The 20,504-nt window shown below is 45.2% G+C and overlaps 1 protein-coding gene across 4 annotated transcripts in view; it reads right to left on the bottom strand.

Annotated features, from left to right (window-relative positions):
- The window catches only part of ZRANB3 (zinc finger RANBP2-type containing 3), a 2,038,675-nt gene that overhangs the window by 1,776,784 nt on the left and 241,387 nt on the right, over positions 1-20,504 (bottom strand). For 3 of the 4 annotated variants that reach the window (XM_069616553.1, XM_069616555.1, XM_069616554.1), the window contains exon 3: positions 7,715-7,733. The exons of the other annotated variant lie outside the window; for it this stretch is intronic. In XM_069616553.1, the coding sequence (XP_069472654.1) occupies positions 7,715-7,733 (19 nt within the window). The remainder of the gene's footprint in view (positions 1-7,714; positions 7,734-20,504) is intronic. 4 annotated transcript variants of the gene reach the window in all.

Raw genomic sequence — 20,504 nt, 5'->3', positions numbered from 1 at the left:
TCCAGCTAACTTGGTGAGGCATTTGGGTGCCTTAGCAACATCCTCTGCCTTGAAAAATGATTCATCCACCACAGTTATGCTGGCCCCAGTGTCCCTAATGGCAGGAGTCTCCTGGCCATTCACTTGGACACTGTCCTTATAATACTCTTTAGTATTATCTGGGATAGAGTTATATACATCTAAATTCTGTTGTTCCCACAACCCCAGAGAGACTAAAGAAACACTAGCTGAGACTCCAGTGGGTTCATCAGCCAGTAATAGAAAGTTTCCACTTGCCATATGTACTTCCTCTTCTGGAGCGAAGGCTAAGGAGGCAAGTTGGACCCCTGAAGGTTTACCCTTACACCTGGGATCTCCTTTCACATGGTCAGTAGCCTTACAAACAAAGCATGAGCCAAAGGCTCGCTGGAATGGAGGCTTGTTCTGACCTCCTTCTGGTCTGGGACCAGAAGGTACACTAGCCTGATTCGGTTTCCCTTGTGGCTTACCCTTATAGTTTTGTTTGGGGCCCTCTTTGGAATTTGTAGTATTTGAATTCTCTTTGGAGTCCTTTTTAGGCTGTCTCTCCCCATCCTTTTTCTGAGTTACCCCAGAATCCTTGTGAGTGGCCCTGTTGGCAACCCACAAGTCAGCAGCCCTAGCTAGTTTCCGGGAATCTAATTCCTTGGAATCAGCCAAGTGTTGTCTGAGCTCAGGAGAGCAGGCATCATAAATAGTCTCCAACATAAACAAATTCTTCATACCTTCATAAGTGTTCACCTTGTAACCCTTAATCCATCCCTCTAAGTTTTTCAACCCTTCACTCACCCAGGTAGCCCAAGGGGTACCATCATGCTTTTTGAGGCTCCTAAACCTCTTAAGATACTGGGAAGGGGTCTTCCCAAACCTAGCTATCAAAGCTAGTTTCACACATTCATAGTCCTTCTTATCCTCCTCCCCCATCTCCATTACCACATCAGTTGCAACAGGGGGAAGCCTAGAGAACAACCAGGTGAGTAAGTCATTTCCTGTGATGTTCTGGAGCCCATGATTATATTCAAACAGAGACAACCAATCCAACACATCCAACTTAGGCTCATACATATCAACCAATTCTTTAGGCATCCGGGGTCTTTTAGGACTGGAACTTCTAGAGGAGCCGGAGAGAGAAGCATTCTCAACAGATAATTTCTTCATTTCTAGCTCATACTTGAGCTCCATTTCCCTTAGCCTTAGTTCTTTGTCAGTTTGAGCATTCAGTTTCTTATACTCCAATTCTAGTTTCATTTTCTCCAGTTCAAAGTACTGAGGACCAAATGTGGGACCTGGTAAAGGCCCAGTAGGTACAGCAGGTAGAGCAGGCAGAGGCCTAGGGGGGACAGTCACAACAGCCTCACCCTCCTCCTCTGACTCTTCCTCAGAATCATCAACATTTTGCTCCATGTTAATTTCAATACTGTCATCTACAGTTGCTGGAGTGGTAGGTTCCTCTGAACCCTCACCCAGACTTTGGTTAGCTAACAATCTTTCAATCAGCTCCATTTTCTTGCCCTTAGTCAGGAGGTCTTTATGTTTACAGAGCACTCTTAAACAATCAGCAGTTTTGGCTGCAAGGGACTCTTGACTATAGCTTTCTATATCTGACATGTTAGAGGTTTACTTTTATAGTGCTAAGCTTTGTGGTTAGTTGCACTAAGGTATCTAAAGCACACTAAAATGTATACTTAATACAAATCCCACCGCTGCCACCAGTGTTAGGCAGAAACCTGTGCAGTTCCCTTAGGGAACACTGCAAAAGATTTAAGACTACAGGTATAGCAGTAAACCCACTTGGTAGCAGTCCGCACCACCCAGATTTACCTGGTAGCTGTGGCTGAGCAGTCAGACTTCCCTCAAGAAGAGTTAGGCAGTATGTAAAGTATACACAATAGGTACTCAAATACAATAGCACAAGCAAACACTGACCAGAGCTTGGTTTCGAAAGTATATAGTTATTTATTTAAACACACATAAGTTGAAATCACTCTAGCAAAATATAGTAAAAACACTTCAAACACAGTTATAATGAAAGCAGTTTCAACCCTTACTCCTATCTAGACAACTCTAGGTTAACACCACATAATTAAAACAGAGGTGAGCGCTTAACGTTAGATGACACTCTAGTAGGTTCAAGAAAGGGAATAAAAAGAAACAGAAATGGGTTAAACACACCACTCTAAGGTCCAGAACACTTGCAATAGGCTCAAAGAAGCACAAAGTCACAGGTGAGCAAAAGTCACTAGGCAGGGCCCACTCTTAGAGTAGCCGGAGCGAAAATGTGCCCAAGATCACACTGTTATTAGGGATTCAAAGTTTTGCAAAGAGTTAGAAAGCGTTTAGAGTGGCTTAGAAAGTTTAGCCAGGGTGTTCCAGGCACTCCCAGGTTCGAAAGCCGGGGGCTAAATCTACCCCGTACAGTCGGTGGCAAGGGAAGCCAGGCGGAACACGGTACCTTAAGCGGAAAGGATCCTCCAGCGGTGGCAGTTGTTCCAGGCAGTGGCAGCAAGGCTCGACGTCGGTCAGGGGAGAAGAAGTTCTCGCTGAAGAGCAGAAGAAGAGGGTCGTTGCACTGCCCGGGAAGAAACCAGCCGCGGAGTCCTCCGGTTAAAGGGTTGTACCGACTTTCGTGGATGGGGTAAAAGTGGTGGGGTTCCGGTTGCCGGGGTGCTTGGCACTGGCAAGGCGGCCACGAGATACCTCGAGAAGCGAAAAGAAGGTGAAAACTGGTTGTCCCCACCAGTCAAGGGAAGGAGCCACTCCGTTAAGAGTTCTCCTCGGTCGTCGGGAAAAGTGGTGAGACGGTTCAGCAGGGCTCCACCGGGTGGTGTCGTCGAAGCAGGTCGGCTCAGCTCTTCCCTCGTCGGATTCTTGGTCCTGTGGCGACTTCTGAAGTTCCAGTCCCCAAAGCCCTGCTTTTATGCAGCAAACCCCCATTCACCCAGCCTAGCTGTCACTCAAACATGCTAAGTGGTGAGCCGGCCGGCTCACCACTTGGGCCAATCAGGACGGAGTGCGACTTGAGTTACCAAGGTAACTCAGTCCAGGGTGCCTAAATCCCCCTCCACCCCTCCTAAGTACCCCAGACAGAGTGGCACCACTTTGGAGGGCTTCTGTGGAGAAGCCTGCCAAAAGTGGAACAAAGGGCTCCACTTTGGGTCAGAGTTACAGAGGCGAACGCCAACGCCATTTTAGAATCAAGTTTTGGCAAAAAGTCCCAACCGGAGTTATAAGAATAAATATATAAACCGGCGGTATGTTTAAGGCTACCGTAAATAAATAATTAAATGTGTTAGCCTAAAACAATGGGAAATCCCATAGGGAAATATTCGCAGTCGAATATAAAAAGTAGTTTCCACTGCCACCAGCCAAAACTCGATCAGGGGGGACGGAGACGTGCCCCCTCGACTAACAGACCCTGGGGCAATCGAATTGCCCCAGCCAGTACGTCCACAATATGATGGTTTGTACTGGTTCTGTTCAGGATTCAAGACTAGCAAAGTCTTTGGTGACTTTACATGCCCTGGGAGACAGTAGTCAGTCCCAGGGTATGGTGTGTATGTTGGGGAGTCCCTAGGACACCCCTGGGTCACGGCACAGAGGGTGCTGTGTAACCCACATCACAAAAATACATGAGGCCCTATGGAGTAAAAGACCCCATAGCCCATTCAACACAAGTTTTAACCAAGAAAACACACTTCAACATGTCCAAGAGTGAGGGTAAAAGAGTCTCACTCTTGGCAGGAGAAAAAAAAGAAACCCTAGAAATCCAGCAAAGCTGCTGGGGGACTCACTAGGTAGGGAAATTCAGCCTAAACAGAGAATTCTCCCTAACACATGCCCACAAGATTATGCAAGAACAACTGGCTATGCAAGATGTTCAAGGACATGTAGCGTTACCAGAAGAATCATTGAAAATTGATGGCTGGGTTTCACTTTATCGAGAAAGCAATCCCATTGTGGTACAACTATATAGCCCACATCCTAAGAAAATAAAACTAAGCAAAAAAACTCAAAAATAATCAGGACAATGCTACAAAAGTGAAATCCAGTGGTCCTAAATCTTCAGAAACTCAGCCCGCCCAAGGAGGTGCTGCTCGTCAGCAAGGCCCCAAATGACTCTTATCATAACCAATGATAATACATTTCAGCTCTAATCTGAGGAGCCAACAATAGTATCTGGAAGGAAATCTCTATTAAAAAGGGGAAGGATTCTAGTACCAAGAACAAGGGCATTGGAGATTTCTTAAACAGCCCTAGAAAAAGATCGGAAGAAAGGGATCGTCAGGATGCTAGTATTCTGGAAATATAGGTTATTGAAGAACTCAAGACTCAAGTGACCCAACGTGACTCGTCTGCTTCAGATCACAATAGTAATAGTAGGCCCGCTTCCCATAGGGCAGAATCTGAATCAAGTGCTCTTGGTATGAGAACTACATCAAGTTTCAATAATAGCTTTTTTCTTTTTATCCAAGAGCCAAATTCAACATCAACTCACAAATGAGTTGCATAAAACAGTTTCCAATTTTAATTCAGAAAGCAGTGTGCATTTCCAGATCAACAGCGTGGCACAGCATTTCGGTTTATTTTTCCATCGTCAGGGATGTGCACCACATTTCCTTAATACAATAAACAGTTTTATCCCATCGGGCCGCCAAACACCTGTGACCAATTGGTAATATACACAGAGATATCCATATCATGAATTTAATCTGGATGTCAATTAGCATCCGCACAAACCCATGATGTTGTTAGGTTCGAATTTCATATTGACCAGGAGCAATTGTAGATATAAATCAACAGGAAGACAAACATACAGAGGACATATAAAAAAATCATAACGTAAGGTAATATCTTTGTAAACATCAATACATTGCACACCGTAGCAAAGAACTGATTACCTGGTGTAAAGAGCCTGCAATCTGTATTCAAAGAATAAATTATAATTCAGTATTATTACATCTTGTCTAACGGTCCTGTTATTATGTAAAGTGCATCGATCTAACTGCAAACAGTGGCAGCAGCGCTAGTAATTGGAACATGAAGTGTCATGCCGTTAATGCCGAAATTCTTGAATGGCCCCGTACCTGGTGGCGAAATATAAGCATTAGGTATGGGATAATAACCTTGATTCTCGTATTCCCTTGCGTGCATGTTGTCTGGAATCATTTACCTGCTGCCAAGGCGCATGCATTGTTGTGGCAAGCAAGTAATTGCGAGGAGCGCAGGCCGGTGTTGCTTGGCGATGCTCAGCGACGCTCAACGGCCTCGCCTCGCGTCCAAGGGAGGCCGGCCATCTTGTGATTGGGTGTAATGATCCCCCGCCATGTCGGGGTTGGCGCTCTAATGTGAAGTACTCATGTATTTACATGTGTCCTCTAATGATTGGAAGGCGGCTGTGTGGATCAAGTCTAACTCTTAAGTGTAACAAATAAATGCTTATGAAAACCACATTAGGACCACATAATGTGCACATAATGCCACTCTATGGTGGAACATGAGTAACCCGAGTAAAATCAAAATACACCGTCACGTTAAGAGCCCAAATATAAAACATTCACTAATGGACGTTCAATATATCACATGGCAGTGCAAAAGTGACCCCTTAGATACAGCTTCCAGTACGTGTACAATCTCGACCAAATATAAAGAATTCAATCTTGGAAGTGCCCGACTGGCCCTTTGGGTACAGCTTACAGAGTGTCTATAGTCTCACCAAAAGGCAAAAATTAACAGTATTTCTAAAGAAATTGTGCTCTAACAGTGTTAGTAGAAATTGAGTTGTCAGCACTCACAGTGATGAACCTCTATGGATGGATATCTATCAATTTAAATAAACTGTTGAAATAAGGCAGCAACAAATCATGGTTTTGTCCAGAACAGCCGCCGATCTATCGCAAATTTGTACATAGACTCAGATTCCCTGCATTTTGGTCAGATAAAGCACATGAAATCAATTTCTTTGTTAATTCTGTCAGGTGTCATTGCGTCTAGATGGTCAATCCAATATTTTTCTCATTGAACAAGTTTAAGACCCAGGTCTTCATATGCATATTGTTACTCATTTCAGAGTTTTTTAGCTTGTCGCTTGGATTGACCCACATAGTAAATGTCACATTGGCATTTGATCATGTATATGAAGTTAGAGGTTTGGGTTTATACCTTAACATGTGGACATGGACCTTGAAAATAGCCAAATAGATTTGCAACAATTTTGGAAAATGATCAATCACACAGCATGGTGATTGAAAGGCTAGATGAAAATAGGTCTGAAAAATAACGAAGAAATCCACTCATCTAATCCGCTGCAAATCCCAATAGCAGTACATGTTTTTTGGTCAAGTAAACCACGCTCCATGAATGGTGAACATCACATATTTAATTGATTTCCATACTGAATCATTGCAAATAAATTAAGATACCGGTTTTGGCCAACAGGCCCCTGGTCAGGACTTCTCAAAGTAATGCTGGACATTTGCAAAGTTCAATAAAATACAACTAAATTAAAACGTACATTCCCAGAGAGAAAGTACGGATTACTGTGAACTGCAGCAAAATTAAAGCTCAATAAAATAAGTTCAGAACAACAGGTTCCATGATTTGCCACAAGGAAAGGCTATTTACTCATTATCTTTTGGACAACAGTTTTCTTTTTCTGGCATCAAGCAAGTTCACATGCCGGTTTTATCAAGCATCAAGTGAGCACACATAAATAAAGCATTTCAGCACTTTCAGCACACCTCAGACAATCTCCATAAACATCAAGTTTAGAATAAAGGCTTAGGTAGATGAAACTACTGCAGTCTTTACACTTGAATCAAATCGCTCATTATAACAAGAGGTTTTTGCGTCAGAGAGCAATTTACTTTTTTCACTTGCTTTAAAAATAAAATTATTGAGAATTACCAGGTACTGAAACACTCCTAATAAACAATTCCTCTGCTTGCCACGTTTTGCTTATACATGTATGAGATTATAAGGGCACATATCTTTAGGTTAAACCGTTACTCAGTTATAAACCTGTGTTTTGCTATTAAAGTGCTGATTTTGATTAGGATTTTGCCTGGCGAAAGCGGAGTAGCCATTCACTGCATTTTTGTTGTTTGCGAGTCACATCAATTTTTATCTGAGTGTACAAGAGACGCACTATAAGAGCGTGCACCACTTTGAAGATGTGTATTGTACACTACAGCCACTCAAGGCAAAGTACTGTGGCATCCCTAGCTAATGGCAGGGGCGCAGGGCGGCATTATGCCATGTTGCCAAGGGATCCACGTAATGAGGTAAGCGGGCACCAACCTAATCTCCATCCACTTCCTCTGCACATGCGGCACAAGTGCCATGACAGGAAGGTCTTTAGTCATCAGGAAGGTCTTGTGTCTAAAAACAGGCGCAACACATTTATACTTCTTTCCCACCCCTGTGCTGCGAGGTTTGTAATATCAGATACACAATCTGTCTCCAAGGATCCCACAAAGCACAGACAGCATTGTGGCAACCCCCAGTGACAACCCACAAAGCACTATCCGGCCATTAGCCAACAGTATGGATCAGATAATGGATCAATTGAATATATTCTCTCTGGATCTTAGCAATTGCACTGAAAAGATGTCTAAATAAAAAAGCTAGGAGCATATTTTTTAAATGCAACTTATGTCATCTGTACAGAAAAAAGAGAGAACATAGAAAAAATACTTACTTCATCAGCTATCATACATCTGCAAAGAAAAGAAAGTCGAGATGTTTACAATTATATACAGAAGGCATTCTGTGTTAAAAACTAGAGAAAGACTACTTTCCAATGTATGCCTTCGCTGCATAGTTAATTATTTAACTTTTCTCTTTTGGAATGTTTTCTCAAAAAGGTTTCTCACTGAGACTTAGTACAACAGGATAATATTTAGGTACTCGTCATTGTCAGCAAATTTGTATAAGTTTCACTTTACCCCATAAAACAGTTTTAGCATACAAAACTAGACAACTATGACTTTTAAACTCGGATCAAAGTCCCAGTTAAATGCTTCCTCATAGGGCAAAGTGGAGAGACTCTAATCTAGCCTTAAAAGTGTGGTAAGAGACAAGAAGAAGGACGTGTATTTAAGCATTATTTAACCATCATGCATACATGGGCCCACCTCAGATACCAGTTGAACATGGCTAGGCAAATAAAAGGACCTTTTCTCGACCAGAGACCAATTGTGCAATGAGTGCTCCGACACAGAAAGTCTAAGAAACATTCTCACTTTACAAGATTGTAAAGACAGCCTCTCAAAGCAGCTGCCTGAAAGAAGAAAGGGCCCAAGACAAATAGAGCACTGCACCTAGTTGTCCTCACCTGCCTGCTTTGGAAGGCTTTCTTTCTCCCAGTAGAGCTTTCCTCGTGTGGCTTAGGACAGAAAGAAAATAGGTCCTCTGAATGGCCAGGACTTACGAAATATGGTCACAGTCCGAGCAGCACGTATTAGCTAGGACTCCGTAGTCCTGGCCGATCAGATCACCACATGACAGTCATGCATTTGGTGGACAAATACTGGTTCTGGGGGGATAGACCCGTTTTTCACACCATGACCCTTTATCCCAACACGCTTCTGAAAAATAGAGTAGAATATCTTGAAGTAGGCTTTAAAGTGTGGGGTACATTTAAGGCCCTTGCACAAATTCCCTTAAAACAAAAACCGCATGGAAATAATGCGGAAAAACAGCTGCGCTTTACTTTCCATGGCACATATATGTGGCGAGCACTAAACACAAAAATGCCACCAAAAGAATGTGCTCTGCATTGTTTTACCTCCATTTGAAATCATCTGAAAATGACCTGCATGCAGGACGGCACCACATTTGCTGTTCTGTTTTCTGGATACTAAAGCTGCACACATGACATCAACAACGGCTTTGCAATTTGCTCTTGATTTCCTTTTCAAACATCACAAAGTTGTGCCCTTCATGGAAACCCACCCTGGCATGCTTTACTTCTGCTAAGTACCAAGATGTGAGGCAATACAATTCCAGAACAGCTGATGTACTGGAAAATCACTTGAAAGGCAAAGAATTCGGTTTGCCATGTAAACACAGCTTGTGTTTTTTTTTCTTCTATAAACCATACGCACAAACTGCAGTAAATGAAAAAAATAACGCAGTGTTTCTTTTTCTCATGTCAATTCCAAAGAAATGCTTGGCAGTATATATCTCTGTGTCCAGAAGCTGGCCTCATCTGTGAAAGCACTCCAGAAGGTTAATTAACCAGAAACCGTGTGCTGCAAAAACCACATTGGTAAGCTCAAAATGAACTGAAATAAACACGTGTGAATTTACTCTTCTAAAAATCAAGGAAATGCGGTTTAAAAGTGAACTGACAAATGACAGTGTTGCTCGCACAGAAACATTATTGTATATGTAGGGGGGTTGCAGTGACATAGCAACCTGAAATGTACATTATATTTATTCCCAAAAAGACTTGGTTTCTGTTGAAAGAAAGAAAAAAAAATACTATGAAATCAGCAGAACAGGTTTTGCCCAGGCAGTTCCTTCAAAGGTGCCCTGCCTTCCATGGGAAAAGAATTACCTCCACAAGTGAACCAGCCCCCATGGGCACATGAAAGGGCCAAAGTCTGGGAGTTTGCAGCCTTGTCAGAATGCCCGGCATCCCTACCCAAAAGAATAATGGACACAAGAGGAACTAGCATTTCACCAAGATGTGTGATTTCCTTTGACACCCCTCCCCAGCACAATTTCCAGGTTTCAAAGAGCGTCATGGAAACCATTTGTTCAGAATGGCCGTGGGGAAGACAGTTGCTTTGGGGGTTTGTAGCACCGCACACATCCGTGACAAATCTAGCCCATTGACAATAAGGGACATTTATTCTTTAAGGCATCTTTCCCCACAATCTGAATAAGCAGCAATGTGATAGTATGCCAGTTTTCATGTGATTTTTAAACAAGCACAATGAGACTAACCATTTGTTCCTAGCACTTGGGGAACTGGAATGGCAGGAAAAATGCATTTCTGGATGAAGTATAAATGATACAGAATTTTAAATATTATTTGTCTCCTAAAAATGATGAAATTGTGCCAAAAAGCGATGCTACCTCGCACAGAGTTGCCGGTCAGACTGTCTGATTCCCTGTGAAATATGGAATCTGCATATCTGTTTCTTATGATGGAGACTAGGATGGATTTGAAGTTGTGCTCCATAACTTATTTTTGTAATAACAAACTCTTGGGAGACAAAGGAAGTCATAAAATCACACACCTAAAATGATGTCAATTCCCCTGAACGAATCAGCCCAGACAGAGGAGGGGACACAAGTAGCTTGGCCTATCCCAGCCGAGGGACAACTCCAGAGTACTTCCACCCAGATTGTAAAATTCTATGATGTCACTCTGACTATATAAGCAGGAGACGGGGGACAGATTAAAAAACCAGATCCAGAGGCAGCTGATCCCATCCAGGCCAAACCACCCGTCCAGATCCAGCCATACCCAAGCATCCAGGGAGAAAGGAGGAAAGGCAGCTGATCCCATTTAGGAGAGCCCAGCGACTAGACCTTCCCCAGCTGATCCATCCTGCTGTCCAGTGACCAGACCTTGCCCAGCTGTTCCCATCCAAGAGAGCCCAGCTGTCCCAGTGACCAGATCTCTTGACCCTGCTGTCCCAGTGACCAGATCCTTGGCCCCGCTGTCCAGAGACCTTGCTGGCTCTCCAAATCACCAAACTCAAGCTTATCTTGTAAGTATCATATCACCCAGTACCCAAAAACTGCATATCCCACTCTTTTACCCTTGCTCCTATTCAAATCCTATTGCAAATCCCAGATTGCTAGTATTATCCGTTCACATTTTCCATAGAAGAATCTGTGTTAGTCCATATCTGTTACCATATTCCTTTTCCAATTCTTTCAGTTATCTGTATAAAACCTAGTATCATTTTAATTACATTAATTCCCCTATAAAGAGAATCACGATGAGCTGGTTGCAATTCGAACTCAACCACCTCATGTCAAATGCCTTTCTTTAATAAATATAGTCATTAAAATATAGCCTCAGTAGAACCTGTCATTGTGCAACCAAAACCAAATTTGCCCATGTATTTAGCTTTTCTTTAAAATATGACTGGTATTTCCCATAGAAAAAACCCATACCATCATCCTATAAAAGAGTCATCCCTTCCCCTCAGTATCCTTTCCGTTCTGTGCCTTGGTCTCCCATCCCAAAAACAGATTTCCGATTTTGCCAGCTAAGCCCATTTTCTTAGCTGCTTGTCATTTTAAAGCCTGTGTAAAAAGAGAAATTGCAATTCTGCCGCGTGTGTTTTTATTCTGCATGGTGTTCCTCTCAAAACTGATTTTTTTACATGTGTCATGTTGCTTTGGTGGTCTGTTCAGTAGTCTGTAAGCGTCCTTGTCGCTTAAGTACAGCCACACAAATTTCTGTCCTAGCTTTCCCAATGCAATTGTAAACTGAAATACAAGTAACCAGTAAAATCCAGGTATGCCATTTTGCTCCTTTTTAGGGTTTTCAATTAGTTTCTGGCCTCCCATCCTGGGGTGGTGGGTTGAATTTAAAATTGATTTTTTCTTCTTTATACTGACTCCTTGCCACTACTTTCCATCCACAAAGAATTTTGTTAGTAGGTGTTTGGTGGAAGTGTTGCAGGGGGAGTGCATGACCTGTGTGCCATCTGCTATTTTGAAGAAAAGTAATTTTGCTCCGGCTTTCTATTAAAGGTTTATGTAGATGATGTTAGGAATTTGTAATAATTGTGCTGTATGATGTTTTCATTGTATAGCCACAGTAGTGGTGACTGCTGTCCTAAATTTTGATTTGCTGGATTTTATTTGAATTATGAAAATGTATAAATATTTTATTGTTACACACCGGCCTGGTTCATAGTCCATTGCAACACGGGGTATTTGTTAAGGTGGATGTCAGACGGGTTGGGTGACTTCTCAAAGTAGAATCCGAGGATAAATAAAGATAGAAAGCGTTTTCATTGTGTGACGCATTCATTGTCAGTGGAAAGAGTCCTTGGCTGGAGTGTGCCGTGTCCTAAAATCCGTTACAAAAGTAACATGCACTTCAGAGCACCTCTGAATGCAAGATAGGTACAGCTATAGGTAACGGTGGTGGAAGATGCAGAGGGTAAATTTAAGCATCTAGATGATCAGTTGGCTAAGGAAATAAATAGAGGTAAAGAAGAGCACAGAGAAGTGAAGGGATACAATTGTATTATCCCGAGAAGGGAGAGAATAGCCCGTCAAAGCAGGGAAGGGTGGGTGCAACGAGAGATATTTCCACCAATATTGTTCCAAGTATGACACCATCCGAATCTATCATCATTGGTACACCCAAGTACTCTGCAGAAAAGGACCAAAAATCTTTCAGACATTTTTTAAACTATGCACACTTCTTATGTAATGCTATAAAGCTTTAAAGCTTTTCTGCTAGGCCAATAGCGACCATAGCTGTGCCTTACAGGGCTAGTAACTTGCCTGAGAAAAAATGTAATATTGTGCCATCACATGGGTTGATCAGACCAAGGTCTGTAGAGGAAGAAAAAAGTAGAACAGTAAAAAGTGGGTTGGGAGGAAACCGGAAAGAGACAGATGCACAGTAGTAAAAGTGGGACGATACAAAGGGATTGCAGTAGATGAAATATGACTGTATAAAGTAGGAGTGTGTGTGTGTTTAATGGTAAGTGAATCAGACTGAATGCTGATCTAGAAAGAGACGATAAGAAAACTCATAGTACGAAGCAAATTCAATAGTATAAGTACTAGAAATAGCGAAAGCATAGTTGTTTAGTGGCCCCCAGAGGTGCGCTTGGGAAGTCATTCAAGAACGAAGTCCACAATTCTATGTCAAGACAGGAGCCGAGCATCATGCTTTACTTTTTTTTATTGCTGCAACATCAGCAGTTTAAAACTTTGAATATTTAAACTGTGTATTTTATGTTTACTCGCAAAAGTCTGAGGAAGAAATAAACCCAATGGTTTAAAGAGTTCAAGACAAACATTTGTTCTCTTAAACTGGCACTACAAGCCCCATGAGCCTCTAGTCCCTGGTAGTCCTGAGGCTCCTCGCTTCCACCCATCAGGTGTCCGGCTCTGGTATAAGAGGCCCCTGCCCTAGGTCCTTTCCTCTTTCTTTTAGCAGCACTCAGATAAGTGACTTCACATTTCTCATAACATTTGCCATATTTGTTTAGAGTGATTGTTGTCATATATCATTTGCATATATCATTTTCATGTATTATGTTCATATAGCAGCGCAGCCGCGCGCTTGTGTCACTGAGGGTTGTGTGGGTTGGGACCCACATAGGGGGCTGATGCGCGTACAACGGTTTCTCTCTAACAGATTTATAAATATAGTGCGAGTGGCATTACCTGGGAGGCGGGGCCGTAGCCGCGAGCGAACGCGCTCGCAGTAGGCAGCCGGCCCCGTTCAGAGCATGTCCCTCACATCCCGGTCCGCTATCGCGCCGGCGAACACAGTGGTTGGTAGGACCCAGGGGAGCAGGAGGTCTTTAGGCTTTCCAGCATCCCCTGGGCTTTCCTAACCGCCGCAATCATTCAATCGTTCCCCGAAACACGGAATGCAGCGAGTGAACGAATTACAGGCGCATTAGATATTTCAAACAAAAAAAAAAGAAAAGGTCATAATATTTACAGATATAACTAACGGGAGGTACAGGGTGTTGCAAATGGACATCTGCTCTGCTGTGGAGCCTTTTCTACGCTGACTGTACAGAAGCTGGCCCTGCCAGCCACACACATCCATGGCTCATTATGAAGATCCTAGAAGATCTCAGTCAACCTCACCAGAGTGGAGTGAAGAAGAGTGGGTTGGAGGAGCCCATGGATCAAGAGACTGCCCCTCAGCTTTAAGAAGGTTCTAGGGGACTCTCTGTCTCAAGCCGTCTATCAGGGTGTACAACCCATAGCGCAACGGCTAGACATGATAGAAGCTATAATGGCAGAGCAGAGAGAGCATCTAGCTTCTAGGAAAAGATGGGCAGATAGCCCTGGACAAGGGATGTCAGAAGGACACCCCCAAGAAGGGGTGTAAAAAAGCTTGGAAGAGGCTGACCTGTGTGACCTCCCCTCCCCCCGAGACAAGTTCAAAGGGTAAACGCTGTTCCCAGAGGAGTGGACGACCCTGTCGCCAGACTAAAGAAAGCCTTGCTGTTGAAGTCTGCAAGACACCACAATTGACCCCTTACCCCAGGGGTGAACAATTTAGGGGACCATGATGAGTGCTATTCACCCGATGACGAAGAAGAGGAGGAGGAAGTTACCCTCAAAGAGCACATTGATGAGAGTGCAGTCCCAGTAGAAGACGATAATATGGGGGACATGTTTGACCCGGAATCCATCAGACACCCAAAATCATCAGAATGGGTGCCATCACCAAGAGTTTCGCTATACATGGCGCAGCACATTAGAAAACCCCTAGACAGGGAAGTGCGCTCAAGAATGAGGTCGGAGTGTCCTTGGCCAGAGCTACCTAGCAAATTAGCAGACACCCCGGACCTTGATCCAAAGATGGTCACGTTTGTGACCAAAGCAGCCAGAGATATCAGGAAGGGTGTCGACCGCACCTGGAGAGTGCGTCAGGATAAGCTTCTGGACCTGGCTGGGCCGTTGGCCAAAATAATAGATTTGGCAGAGAAAGCCAAAGACACTGGAACGCCAGTAGATGCCCAGGCGCTGGGTAACTTGGCACAGCACGGAGTATGCCTCCTAGGCATATTGTCACGCTTTGAAACACTTGTGTATAGGCGCGTTTAAAATGTCATATCATAACTGCGCGCTCTCCTCAGAAAGAAGGAGAGGAGTGTTATTAATATCGACTGTAAGCTCAGTGACTTGGCTTCCTATGAAGCAGGAGAGGGAGCCAAAGGGCTACTCTTCAGGGAAGCCTTTGCCAAGGAGATGGTGCAGTTTGTTGGAACTTACTCATCATTGGAGAAGACCCAAAGCTCCATTAGGAAGATCTTCCCAAGGCACGTTTTTGCTGGGGTCGGTCGTCCGGTCGCTTCAGCTTTCACCGCAGACCCAAAGGGCCTTGAGCCCAATATTGGGGGGGAAGATAACAAGACACGTTCTTCCCGGCCGGGAACAGATTTCCCAGAGGTCATAGTGGAAGCGGCTCGTACAGACAGCCGAGTGCTTCAGTTAGTGAGTACACCAAGCAGGCATGCTTTGACAGTGGGAGGAAGGATTCCTTTTTTTGCGCGAACAGAGAGCATTATACAACGATGCATGGGTGCTCCAAGCGGTAGCACAGTGGCATCTAGAGTTTGCCGGCGCTCCGATACAGATGGTAGAGCCTCAACCGATACACATGCCGCAAGAAGAGTTAATCGCTATTGCAAGACAAACTGCACAAGCTAATAGGCAAGAGTGCAATATGCAAAGGGGTGCAGGATGCCTCAGCAATATGTTCTTAGTGCACAGGGGAGAAAAGATAAGGCCAGTGATAAACTTAAAAGGCCTAAACGAATGGCTCACCTAAAAACATTTCAAGATGGAGAGGATTTGCCTACTTTAAGACCTCCTATGCACAAGAGATTGGCTAGCACGCTTAGATCTCAAAGATGCGCATCTCACATTCCCGATTTTTATTTTTAAATTCTTTATTGGCATTTGTTTTAGTTACAACAGCAGTGTGACAGTAGTTGCCAACTGCGGCATAGTGTGTGCACATCAACATGAAGCCAGACGTTAAATCAAATAATAAACAACTTTAACATAACACGTTTAACAGGAACAGTGATTGTCTCCTTGTGGTTGATGGATAGTTCAGCTTGGGAGAGTTAGCAGGGGGTGGGGTGGGGAGGGCGAGGGCCAGGGGGGTGGGAGGGGTAGAAGGATCAGTTCTGTTTCTGGCGATTGTCTGTTTAAGTGACTTTGTGGTTAACATGGGGGTAGATCGTTCAAGGGGGCTTTTCATCATTGGAAGGGTGGAACAGTGCCCATGTCAGGGCCTTCCAAGCGTCCAGTGCCTGACTTGCATCCTCTGGGGATTTAGCGACGCTGTCTTCCCAGGCTGAGGTTTCTGCCCGACCCAGCGTTGCAGTTCACTATGCCATGCTTGGAATCGTGGGCCGCCCGGCCACTTCCATGCCATTGCGATGGTCCTCTTGGTTAGGATGCATGCCATGTCCATGAGCTTTACAGTGTGCTTGATTTTGGCTAATCGGGGTATGTCCCAGGAGGCACTCGCTAGGGGTCCATTTGTACCTGGTCATGCCTGCCCTCCTGCAGGTTTGCTCCACCTCGGCCGAGAGCTGCTGGGTCTTGGTGCATTCCCAGAACATATGCAGTAGATCCACTTTGTCCCTGTTGCACCATGGGCAGTTCAGATGGGGTTGTTTGCTGAACTTCGCTATTCTATGCAGTGTTAGATAGGAGCGGTATAGTGAGTTCAGCTGGATCAATCTTAATCTGGAGTTCCTGGATACCTCCTTGGGGAACGCCAGAGCTCTCTCCAATTCCCCGTCAGTCATTTCTCGCCCCAGGTCCCTGTCCCATTTGAGTTTTAGATCAGAGCCACGGGGATTAGGCCTGTCTATTAGATGGCTGTATATTTGAGACACCGGTCTCCAGCCCTCTACCAAATTGTACAGTAGTGTTAAGAAGGGGTTGGGCTCGGGCTCCTCCGGCAATGTGTCCCACTTGGCTCGCGCTAGCTTTCGCATTTTTGATACCACAGGAACTGGGCGCTGGGTATGTCGTCCTCGGATTGCAGTGAGGAGAAGTCACGGAAGGAGCCCTTGTTGTACAGGTCTGCCCACGTGTACACCCCCCGCTTCTCCCAGTACCTGATGGTTGCTAGGTCGACGCTGTTCTGGCACAGGTCCGAGAGGAGCGGCATGTCAGGAGCATATGCATGCTTCAGGTAGAGAAGTGACTTTGTTCTGTGCCACACCTGCCTTCCCAGGTTAGCCAGTAAGGGTGTTTCGCTTGGGAGATGTTGGGGTGCCCAAATGAGTTCCTTCAGCCGGATTGGTGCGATTGGGTGCTGCAGTAGTGCTGCTTCCGAAGTGACGTCATCAGCCAACCATTTGGCTATAAAGCTGAGCTGGGCTGCCAGATAATATTTCTCCATGTCAGGAAATTGAATGCCGCCCTGTTTGTGCGGGAGAGTTAATGTGGTTAGCGCCATCTTGTGTCTGCCTTTGCCCCATAGGAAGTCCTTGAGTATCGTCTCGAGTAAGCGAAAGAAGGGGGCTTTGATACAGTAGTACACATTTTGGAATCCGTAGAGGAACCTGGGAAGAACAATCATTTTGATGATGGACGCTCTTCCCATCATGGACAGGGGGAGTCGTGACCAGAACCCTATTGATTTGCGTAGAGGGCCAGTGCCGCCACAGTGTTATTTTCGAGCATGAGCTCCAGTGTGTGCAGTATGTTGACTCCGAGGTAGCGAAATGAGGTCAGTTGCCATTGCACTTCCAATGAAGGTAGGTCATCAATGTGTTTGTCTTTGAGGCCAGCCAATGGCAAGAGGCAGGATTTGTGTCTGCTGAATAGTATTCCTGAAACTTTGGCAAAATTGCAGAGGACCTCCAGCATGGTCGGAACGTTCTGGTGCGGGTCTCTTATATAGAGGAGGACATCATCTGCGTACAGGGAGATTATGTGATCTACCCCGTCCAGTCGTATACCTGCATCGAAGAATTGTTTTCTGAAGTAGATGGCAATAGGTTCAAGCCCAAGTATGTAAAGCATCGGGGAAAGTGGGCAACCTTGCCTAGTGCCCCTCTATGTCCCACGCACAGCAGAGACAAGCCGTCCCGATTTTACTCGTGCCTTTGGTTTGGTGTAGAGTACTTTGACCCATCTGATGAATTTCTCCCCAAAGCTGATTTCCCGGAGGACCGCTAATAGCCATTCCCAGAAGATGGAATTGAACGCCTTGATAGCATCCAAGGATAGGAGGGCGTAGGATCCTCCGTCTCGATTAGCCTGGGACATGACGTGCTGGAGTCTGCGAATATTAGCGGTGGTGTTACGGCCTGGCACAAAGCCATTTTGATCTGGGTGCACTATTTCTCCTATTACCCTAGAGAGCCGCTTGGCTAGGATCGTGGTCAATATTTTGACGTCGTAGTTGAGCATTGCAAGTAGGCGGTAGGAGTCGCAATCATCTACAGGTTTGTTGGGTTTAAGCATCGGGATCACCAGCGTTTCGCGCATACTCCCAGACAAAATCCCCAGTTCGTATGCCTCCTGAAAGACCTTGTGCAGTAGCGGGGTTAGAATTGGTTCATAAGTAGCCCATCACTACCTGGGGCCTTGCATGTAGCCAGGGACTTAATTGCTTCAGATATGTCTTCCGTGGTAATGGCTGCATCTAGGGCTTCACTCTCCTCTAGTGTGTCCGAGATCTCGTCCGGGGGTACCTGGGTGTCGTGGGAATACAGCGGAGCGTAGAATTGTTTAAAAGTGTCATTGATGAGCTGTTGGGTTTGATGCAGTGTGCCATCTGTACTTTTCAGGGCTGTGGTTAGGTGCTTTGGGTGTTCTTTTTTGCACAGCCAGGCTACTAATCTGCTGGGTTTGTCTGCTGCGGTGTGCGCCCTATTGGTTCTGCTGGTGTAGTCAAACTTGGCTAGTCTGTCCCAAGCCTTTTTGCATTCGGTTCCGATTTCCTTGAGTTTGTCTTCCTCTTGCTGGGTGCCCTGGGTGTCGGATTCCAGCTGTTCAATTTTCTTTTCCTGCTGCTCCAGCTCAGTTCAGAGATGTTTCCTGATGCCTCCAGCCTTTGCTACGATTTCTCCTCGAATAACTACCTTCAGGGCATCCCATAACGTGCTTAGGTGATCCACACTGCCCATGTTATCTGCTATATCTCTAGGGAATCGCTGAGGTCGTCCCTGAATGCTGGGTCTTTTAACACTTCAGTGGGCATTCTCCATGTGGGTATTGGGGGTCTGGGTCCTGTGATGCTCCATTCCACCGTTAATGGTGAGTGGTCAGAGATGGTCCGACCCAGGTATTGTGCCGTTTCGATCTGGGGCAGGTTTTCTCTACCAGTGAACATGTAGTCAATCCTAGTGTGGAGGTTGTGTGGAGATGAGTAAAAGGAGTAGCCCCGGTCATCTGGGTGTAGCTCTCGCCATACGTCCACTAGGTCTAGGCGGTTCAGCATGGTATTCAGCGCCATGGTGGAGGCTGGCGGGCCGCCGGGGAGCGGTGTGGACTTGTCGAGTTCTGGGTTGCTAACGCAATTGAAATCAACCCCCCAGATGAAGAATCCGTGCCTATATTGTGTGACCTTGGCGTACATCAGGTTTAAGCGTGCTGGTATGTTGTTGTTGGGGAGGTATGAGTTCACAATGCATATTTCAGTTTGCTCAATATGGCCCCACAATATCACATACCTTCCCTCTGGATCTGATTCAGTCCTGGTTAGTTGGAAGTGGATTTGAGGCCTGATCCATGTGAACACCCCTCTGGCATATTTGGAGTATGTGGCCCCGAATCCCTGCGCACCCCAGTGCGTTTGTAGCGTTGCGGTAGATTCCTTCGTTAGATGGGTTTCCTGCAATAGGGCCAGTCCGACCCTCTTCCTATGCAGGTAGGATTTAATCCTATTTCGGCAAAGGTAGGTACCCAGTACCCTCACATTCCAGGTTAAAACCTTGATACATGTGGCCATGTTAGTTTGGGGAAGAATTCAAGTGTTTGCTCCCTGTTGCCCCTCTTCTCTTGCTTAGTAGTCGGGGAGCTTGGACGCCTCCCCTCCAGGTAGCCTAGTGCCAATTCACCCTCCTCTCTCCTCCGTGTCCTCGCTGAAAGTACTGCTTTAGATCTCTGAGACATTTTTAACTGTTTCAGCTTCCACTCTGGTGAGTGGTTTAACAAAGTAAAACAACTGTGAACTGCCCCCAGCAGTTGCATTGGGGGGCAACGCTCGGGGTTTCCCGCATCTCGTGGGCCTATCCAGGTCGTTTGATGCGGATGTAGTGCTGGCAACAGGCCGGCACTGGTTTCGATGAGGTGGGTTATAGCAATGTGTGGTCGCATGAGCTCCCGTCTGTGGTGGCGTAATCTATCGTCGTAGCGGGGGGTTGTCTTTTAAGTTCAATGCCATGGTGTCGGATCTTAAAGTTGCCGGATTTGTGGGATCAGTGATTCATGCTTAGCCCTTCAGTCCTTAAGGTGCGTTCATCGCCTTCGGCCAAGTTATTGTGCTCCAGCCACATGTTGGCTGCAGCCGGGGTTTCCAGGAAGACCGTTTTTCCCTTGTAGTGTATCTTGAGGCGTGAGGGGTATAGCAGCATGTATTTGAGATTGAGTTTTCGTAGTCTAGCTTTGATTGGCATGAATGAGTTTCTAGCAGGTTTACATTGGGAGTATAAACAGGATACATGACGATCTTGGAGTCATTCCGTTTGATCTCACCTCCCTCTCTTGAGAACTTGAGTATTGTTTCTCTGTCTCGAAAATTTAGGATCTTCGCGATCATTGGTCGCGGG

The sequence above is a fragment of the Ambystoma mexicanum genome, chromosome 9 (assembly GCF_040938575.1).
Source record: "Ambystoma mexicanum isolate Mex_15411 chromosome 9, UKY_AmexF1_1, whole genome shotgun sequence".
In the NCBI taxonomy this organism is placed as follows: Eukaryota; Metazoa; Chordata; class Amphibia; order Caudata; family Ambystomatidae; genus Ambystoma; species Ambystoma mexicanum.
The sequence above is the reverse complement of the archived record's forward strand: the minus strand, read 5'-3'. Positions and strand labels throughout refer to the sequence as shown.